General features: G+C 41.8%; 1 protein-coding gene across 7 annotated transcripts in view; it reads left to right on the forward strand.

Moving 5' to 3' along the window:
• The window catches only part of LOC103387384 (Kv channel-interacting protein 2), a 103,013-nt gene that overhangs the window by 55,809 nt on the left and 38,113 nt on the right, over positions 1-9,091 (forward strand). The window contains exon 1 of one of the 7 annotated variants that reach the window (XM_017037431.2): positions 1,709-3,502. The exons of the other annotated variants lie outside the window; for them this stretch is intronic. Coding sequence (XP_016892920.1) covers positions 3,415-3,502 — 88 coding nt within the window. The 5' untranslated portion in view covers positions 1,709-3,414. Of the gene's footprint in view, positions 1-1,708; positions 3,503-9,091 lie in introns of those variants that run through there. 7 annotated transcript variants of the gene reach the window in all.

Genomic DNA, 9,091 nt, shown 5'->3' on the forward strand with positions numbered 1-9,091 from the left:
CGTCACTTTGACCTATCCATCTGTTTCCTGGCATGTGATTCCTTTTTACGCCCATCAGTCGGTTTTCAGGAGTGGTTTTTTCAGGAACCATCCTAAGGCTGAAGATCGATTCTGTCTTTATATATTTTTAGAAGAGTTCTTTTTTTGGCAAAAGGCAAACTTAGATTCAAAAAATAGATTCTTAGGTCTTTATTGATTTGCAAACATAGGTAAGAAAATCTGCCCTATAATTTAAATGAATTACACAAATTAAACAAATAAACAGGTCAAAAACATGTGGATAAATCTCTGTGTCATCACTGTAGTCAAAAAATGACACCAATTTCTTTGAAACTTACAGGAAATCCATTAGATCAAGTCTAAATGATAAGTGAGACTGACATTAACTAAAGAGATTAACATTGAAGTGCCACACAGTAGTAACGTGGTTAGGACTCCTGCCTTACAGCTTGAAGGTCCACTAGTCATCTAAACAATCACACTCTGGATTTGGTTGAAATTTCTAAGTGTCATGTTTTAAGTGACGAGATCGGTCAGCTGATGGCGCTAATGTCATGTTGTGTTCTTCTCACCTTCTGTATTGGTATTGTCTTTTAAAGCCCTGCTTTAGTGGCTGCTTCTGTAGGTTTAGACTCTGGATGTTTTGCTAATTATGAATCATACGTCTGGTGAGAAATATCTGAAAATACACACACACACACACACACACACAAACAAACACAAGAACAGACCGCTCTGTCCTGGGCACCAATCCTGGACATGTGTCATCTTTCTTTAAAGCTGAAAACAACACATGCAGATCTCACATTGATTTTTTTTCTATTTCAGCTACAGAAATGTTCCTGTCACTTCTGAAAATACTAACAAAGACAAGATCATATAAACAGCATCCCTACACTGCCCCCTGTAGGTTGTACAATTCATAAATGTGCAACTCTACTTTGTTCAAATGACGTTTTACTCAGCTCAGTGCTGTGTTACTTACACTAAATGCTAAATAACCATACGGGGTTCATACAGTACAGGGAACTTTGGCAGCACCAACCCACTGAGGGAACGTCTGCGCCAGTTTCAGAACAAACTGCTGTTAGTCATTGAGTTATGACGGGAATAAAAATGTTGTCGAGTTTACGGTCTGTCCTGCTGCTGCTGACAGGTCTTCTGTCTGTAAACATATTTCTTCTCTTCACAGATAATTCCATTAATCAGTGGTTTTACACTGGTCTGAATGATTTAATGTGCAGTTTAGTCTCCTCTCCATAAACATCATGTTATACAAATGGTAATGTGCACTTTCTCCCAGTGTGTCTGTGATATGATGCCATACCAAATTTAGTTACAGGCCTGTCTGCATCCTCCATGAAGCTGTCAGGTATGTGCTGTGGCCTGACATGATCCAACCTCTCAGACGGTGTCCAAGCAGGTGGTGAAATAACTCCGACTGTAATGTCTTCTGGACAAAGGCAAACCCTTCAGTTGACAGCTGAGTGGAGTGCTGACATATTTGAGATAAAAAAAATACCTCAAGGTGAAAAATACAGTAAAATAAGTCAGAAAGTTCCAAGAAAAAATCTGTATTTTTTTGTCACCATTCTTTTTTGTCACCATTCTTCTCCATGTTTTTTTTGTTTAGAGAAAATAATTCACTTTCTAATGTTTTTTTTTTGTTTAGAGAAAATAATTCACTGAAGCAACGCTTCAATAGATTTAACAGAACTTTAGTTGAGGAACTTAACTAAGTTTGAAATTAAACACAAAACCACGCTGACGCTTACAAAGATAACTAGTTGTTAGCGACGTGATTGAAAGTGGACAAACGGTTTTCTAATGATACCATCTGTCTAAGAACTTGTCTTACTGCCAACAAGTGGATTCTTTTGTCAGAACCACGGGTTGTTCCTGGAGCCCATCCTTCTTCTGCCCACAGGTTTGATGTGAATCATTTCAAATATTTACTCTGACTCTGTCTCCGTGAACAGCTTGCTGTCAAACGTCCAACCTCTTCCTTGACCCAGCTGTTTGACTTTCACTGTGAATCAGTGTTTAGAGGAAGCATGTGCCTGACATTTGATTGATTTTTCTCTCTGACCTGCAGAACAGATGTGTGTGTGTGTGAGTGAGAGGATGTGTGCGTGTGTGTGTGATTCTGCCTGCCACTTAGACTACAGGGAAAATCCATGGAGTCTGGGGTTGCCATGGTAACAGTAATCACTTTTAATTCGGCGTCAGGGAGGAACAGGGGCTAAAGGTGGGTCGGAGCTGTGGAGCAGGTCAATGGTAGAAGAAAACCACAGTAAGAGTGGAAACAAGGTCTCCCTCTGGTTATTGACACTGCAGGTATTGACAGCGGTGGAGACAAAGACTGAAGTCAGTGATGGTTAGGATGGAGACGGTGGAGACAGTTTGTACAAATACCTCTCCGTCGGAGTCTCCGGGGGATTCAAACGCTCCTCCTCTGTCTTTGCCGCCTCTCCTCCTTCACCTCTCAGAGATAATAATCCCTACATCGACTTTCATCGACAACCTCTTCTCTCTCTCTTTTTTTTTCTACGCAGCCCAGAAAGGAGGAGAGAGGACATTAATTATGCATTACCATTTTTGCCCCATCTCCACCTCCTTATCTGTCTCTACGTGTGTACCTCCACTTTTCATTTTTGTCCTCCTCTCCGCCTCCCTCTCTGCGTTAAGAATATCATTAATGAGCGGGCGGGAGACAGACAAACGGCACGAAGGACGGAGCTTGATGCTAATTAAACTGTTTGCTTTGTTTTCTATGTCACACTGCTCGGCCGCCTGCTGGCTTTTACACACACACACACACACACACACACGTAAAGTGAGTGTGAGCCTTGAGTGGAAGTCAAGTAGAAAAAGCCTGGAATAAAAAAACACCACCTGCCACTCAAGCCAGCATCCTTGTAGTACACTACACACACACATACACACTCACACACACACACTCTCACATGATCACTGGTCCATAATTTTCCGCCACACTCCCCTCTCAGCCAATAAGGTGGCTGGGATTTGTGAGATTGTTTGGGTGGGAGGAGCACAGAGTGCAGCTGGCTGATTGACAGCACGCGCCCTACAGGTGGAGAGAAGAACAGAGAGAAAGAGAGCAGGAGGGGAGAGAGAGAGAGGGAGAGACAGAGTGGGGGAGAGAGAGAGGGAGAGAGAGAGTAGAGGAGAAGACAAACAAGGAGTGAGTGAGGAGAAGAGGAGCAGCTCCAATCAGACTATTCATGAACATACTGTATTCACTCGCACCTACGCACACACACACACACACACACACACACACACACTCATACGTCCACTCCCAGTGCTCCTCTCCTCCTCTCCTACCTTGGGAGCGTGCGTCGCTGAGTTAACCATCAGTGTTGTCAGCACCTCCACCACAGCTGGACCAGGATGAGCCAGTGCAGGAAAAGGTGCAAGAGGCAGCTCACCAAGGTGGCTCGCTATTTCTACCGCTTCCTCATGGGAACGCTCAGCCAAGGTAGGCAGAGAAAACTTCCGTGGCTGCTGGCTCCATGTGTTGTGAAAGTGCAGTTCACTGTGAATCCAGTGGAGATGAGCAGCTTGTGGCTCGGCTGTCATCCTGACACTGGTGGAGAGTCGATGCCACTGCCTGTGTCCGTGGCTCGGTTGTAGACGTGGTGACGACAGACCAAAGGTGCTGTTGGCTTTACGGATTATATTACCTCACACTGTGTGTGTGTGTGTGTCTTTGTGTTAGTGTTTTTGTGTGTGTCTCTGCAGCAGTGTCTGAGTGCTTCGTTACATCACCAGACTGAAATAACCAAACAAATGGTAAATGGTCTGTACTTCTCTGAACACGTCGTCTCTGGTCCAGTTGACCACTCAAAGCACTTTACACTTCTGGAGAAACCATCTATTTAAGAGTGGGGAAAAAAGGCTATTCAATCTGGAATCAAACCAACAACCATCTAGGTGTCTGACAACTGCACTACCTAGGTACAGCCTCCACTCCCCCACGCCGTTGTCTTTCTCTTCATATGTCTATGGATGTTTTCTTTTCAGTATATTTCTCCACATTGCTTAGTTCTAAACAAATGAACTCCAGATCGTAGGTTCTGTGTTTGAGGTCCACACGGACGTCACGTCTATGAACACGGAAGGAAATGAAGCATAAACCTGAAATGTCTAAGTCGTTCTGTTGGTCGTGAGCACAGCGTTACTGAAATAAAAAGTGAGGTAACACTGTGATATTCACCCATACACATGCTCAAAATAACATTACACATGCAATGCAACATGGACTGATTCCTACAGCGATCAGAAACATCACTTTTGGCCTGTCTCTTTAAGTGGGACAAGTCTACAAAGAACTTTCTGGTGGCAGGCAGGGGCAGTGCAACACTCTAGCCCCTTATATTTCTAACTTTCTTGAATTAAAACAGTATTAGTATCATCGTGCATCATCTACCTTCTTTCTAACTGCAGTTTGATTCCTTTCCTCCATCCCTCCCTCCTCCTCCTCTCACCTCTCCCCCTCCCTCCTCCCTGGCAGTCAAACAGCTTGCCCGGTGAAAGCCTGTGGCATTGCACCTCCTTTGAGAAACTCTCAGTGGGAGAAGGAATCACACAGGCCTTTTACCCAGCCCCTCAGCCAACTCTCAGTATGACAGCAACTCCCCCATCCCCGTCCTCCTCTTCCTCCTCCTCTTCCTCTCCTGCACACAACTTAATAATGCAAGTCTTTGCACTGAGAACTGAGAAAACTTTTTTTTTTTTTAACTCAGTTGAAATTCTGTCCTTGATACATAGATGATCTTCTCTTCTTTGTGCCCTGGCACTCTTCGTCCCACTGGGCTCAGCGCTCGCTGTCTCCTCCAGAAACTGTAACGTTTCCATATGCAGCTCAGCTTTCACCTGGTTTTTTTCCTCGTGCAGGTGATGTAGAGCAGGGTTTCACGTTGCCTTGGGGGACGACGCCAAAAAACTAGTGTTTTTATTTTTATTGAATCTGCACAGTTGATCATGGAAGGTGGAGAGGAGGCAGCTGTTTAGATGACCTTGTCAATGGAGCGGTGTCTGAATGCTAATTTGACATCCGCGCCGCTCGTCTCCACCTCTGCTTTGCTGCGCGTTATCTTTTCAGACTTTGACATCTGCACAGCTTTGTGCTCGTGCTCTGAAAGGAGCTATTGGACACGGAAGCACGTGCACGTGTGTGAGCGTCAACACGAACGCACACGTGCACACACACATAAAGACAATGAGACAGATTACGTAGATGTTTTTCCTCTTTCATAATGAATCTGTGAACAGTTATCAGTTTTCAAAGGGAAAAGCTCTGATGTAACATTGAATCAACAACACAGGGAGCCTCGTGTATACACAAATAATGTGAAAAGACACAGATTTATGTCTTAATGGGTTTATGTAACACGACTACTGTCTAGAAATCTCATTAATCAGCCATAAAAACATGAATAAATTGGCTCTGTGCCCTGTACTGTCTGAGTGTTCGTTGGACACTCCAAAACAACACAGAATTCTATGCAAATTATACACAGTTACTCATTAAAAAGACACAACAAAAAGCTTCACTGTTTTATTGGAAGACATGTTGCGTCATTGTTTATTTCCTGTTTTTAACTTTATTCAAATTTGCGCTGCTGAAAACTCACCAAAGTTCACATTAATGTACCGCTAAAAATACTAATAATAATAAAAGTACGACTAATAATATTTAGGGGATTTAGCTAATAATAATAAAAATACGACTAATAATATTTAGGGGATTTAGGAAACTGTTTCGCAAATAATGGATACCAGTTTTCCGAAGAAAAAAAAACTCTTTTAGCAGAATCCTAAAATTGTCCGTCTGCCACAGTTGAAAGCTTAGTTTAGATTTTATCAGTCCCACAATTCACCTGAGGCAAAAACAAAAGGGATGAAAAATGAAAAGTGTACACTGCTGAGATGTGTAGGAGTACGCAGGAACTATGAAATATATGTACCCTTAAAGTATTTACACAGTGAAAGAAAAACTACTGTGAAAGAAAAACTACTCACTGGCACATACTGGGGAGTTTGTACAGAAGCAAAATGTAGTTTACTTAGACTATGTTGGCATTCAGCAAGTCACTTTTCAACAATTTTATATATGAGTTTTAAGAATGGACTCTGTACTGTACTGTACTGTACTGTACTGTACTGTCACCCAGTTCTCTGATAATTCCCTCTCTTCAAGGCAGAGATGCAAAGTACCCAAAGCTAGGACTCAAAGATACAGACTGTTTTTTCTACCATGGGAATTGGATGGAATTAATTAGCATAATCCATAATTAGACTGTTCATATTTCTGTGATTATTTCCTCCATATTTGTCTACTCTTAATTATGTTTGACTGTGTTTTCTGTGTTTGAAGTTGTCTCTGAACTTTATGGATATAGTGGGTCGAGGATGGATGGATGAATGGATGGATGGATGAATGAATGGATGTCTATTTTTAGCCTGATTGTGTTGTTTTGTTTTTAGACTCTCAGTACATCATGCGTCAGTCATATAATCAAATTAAGTGTTTGAGGCTCAATGAGTAACATCTGCTGTTCCCCACAGGAAGAGTCAGTAATTACCCCAAACACTGCCAGCTTTTCTGATGAATGCCTAGGTGATTTTTGTGCAGACGCCGCCTCCTTGTTCCTAATTTGTGAGAATCATTTATATCAGTCAGCTGCCGCAGTTTCAGCCCTTTTGCGTTTTTTCCTCCTCAGAGGAAACAAGAAAAGTATCACAGTATTTTTTAACAATGTTTAGGAAAGAAATCCAATCGTTGGTTCACCTTGATGTTTGCATTGATGTGACAATATGAAATGAGGTTAATTTGATTCAGTTGTGTTTAAAGTCGGTCTGTTTTTTAGGCAGTTCTTGGAGTTTAAATTTTTCATCCACTCCACTGAAAACTACCGATACGCTCGATGTCAAAATGTTTCCTTTTTTTTTTTGGTGTTTTTCCAACTATCTCTGGGGACAAACAGAAAACATGGCCTGTTTAGCAGTAAGTGCTACGGTTGATGTTCAATATTTTCACCTTCGTTTGTGCCTTTTATCCTAAAACTCCTGGATAAACATTGCGAGAAAATGTTTTTAGAACCACAACTTCAACCATGTCTTCTGTTATTTTAGATAAAAACCCACACACACAGACTAAGTTTCACGTCAAATGCTTCAAACTACGGTTTGAAGCCAAAATAATCAGCAGTGTTCTGCAGTGACTGTGCAACGATTAGTCGACAAAAATCGATAATTAAAATAGTACCCAACAATTGAATTTTTGTAAAACAAATTAGTCGATTAATCGTTTGAATGTTCTCTGACTAATTGACGATCAAAATAGTCGTCAGTTGCAGCTGTGTTCGTCAGTCTGTACAAGCATTGGGAACATTATACTTTTTTTTTTACAATCAGAGCCACTGCTGAGTTACCCACTTTCAGACAGTTTTCTGTGCGGGAACTATTACGTACAACAGAGAAGACAGCATCCATCAGTCTGGTTGACCGTCTGACATTCTGCACAGATGCTTCCGAGCAAAGCGTTCAATCCCCCATGTCAGGAGTTTAAAGTAGTCTCTGATCGAAACCCATGACTGGCAGGGATGGATGTACCTGACTGTAGTCAACGTCCAAAGACTCTCTGAACATGTTTGTTTCTGACACAAAATAATGAGGAAACCAGTTGCAGTGAGAACATACAGAGAGAAACGACTGTTCTGATAAAGTCACCCTGTTATCTTTTGTGCTTTGGGCAGGCGTACTTACCACTCTTCCACCCTGTGGCCCTGTCTGCTCCATAAAAATGTTGTGAAGATTTCACCATGTTGCTCATCAGTCCCTGCCTCAGGAGTTTAACCCCCCCTGCCTCCCCCCCCCCCCTTTAAACAGCATTAATGTCTACACGGTGCCAGTGCACATAAACAGGTGAATAGAAGCCGTTGACATCTCCGTAACCACTGTAGGGCTGGTTTTTTACATCAGCCCAACTGCTCGACTTCCGTACAGAGCAGCGTGTCACAGACGTACTGATCTGTCTGAACCAGGGAGCTGTGTAACAGCGCTAATTGGTTAATGTGTGCACATTAAAATGTATGAAAGCAAAGATAATAGATGTTCCTGATGTCTGTTGAGCAGCTCATGCATGTATAATACACTCACAGCCAGGCACGCACACTGCTGTAGAGTCTGGCTCTGATTGGTTGTCCTACAATAATAATAATAATTAATTAAATAAATTCCAGTTGAGGTCCAGTTGCCAAGGTAGCTCTGATTTAAAGTGAATAAATGCACAGGGTTTTAAATGGGGCTTAAAATGTAGCTTAGCTGTGATGAGTCGACATGAAAAAAGAGGCCGTATCTTTTCAACAATGCTTGACTTGGACGCGCTGTTTAATGGTTTGAAAAGCAGTAAAAACAAAAGTCATGCCCAAAATATACCAACTAGTACAATGCAACATGAAACACCTCCCTTTGAGACTGTAAGTGACCAACTCGTTACATTTGCAAAAAAAAATTGTCTCAAATCTGTCCTTGGTATCAAAATACAAAATGCAAAGATGCATTGAAAATGAATTAATTTAAAATTATATTTTAAAAAATACATTTAGAACAACAAACACAGTCAAAAAGGAAAAGTCCAAATATTATTGTTTATAAAGAAGAACATTGATAAAGGAGAACATTTCACTCCACTGTTACAAACCCACTGTCACACATGGCTTGTAATGTGCTTATACACATGCTTAAGTTTACCCAGACTGGAGTTACCATGACTACTGGCTCCTGCATGTGTGACAGCCTGTGTACATGTGTGTGTGTGTGTTTCCTCTGCGATGAGAACCAGTTAGTATTTTTGGCCAAATGTAGGGATTTCATCCGTGCTCTTTTGGTGCATGATATTTAATCGCTGTGGCATTTTGGTCCGAGCCGTGCTTCCTGCCATTTAAGTGGTGCAGGAGGCCGAGGAACAGTGTATGCAAACAGTTCCAAGTTAATGATTTTATTTTTATTCCACCTCACTGGCTAAAGTCAGTGGAGCAGTTTCTCCTCATTTGGTACGCCC

Source organism: Cynoglossus semilaevis, chromosome 12, assembly GCF_000523025.1.
Source record: "Cynoglossus semilaevis isolate Cse_v1.0 chromosome 12, Cse_v1.0, whole genome shotgun sequence".
Lineage (NCBI taxonomy): Eukaryota > Metazoa > Chordata > Actinopteri > Pleuronectiformes > Cynoglossidae > Cynoglossus > Cynoglossus semilaevis.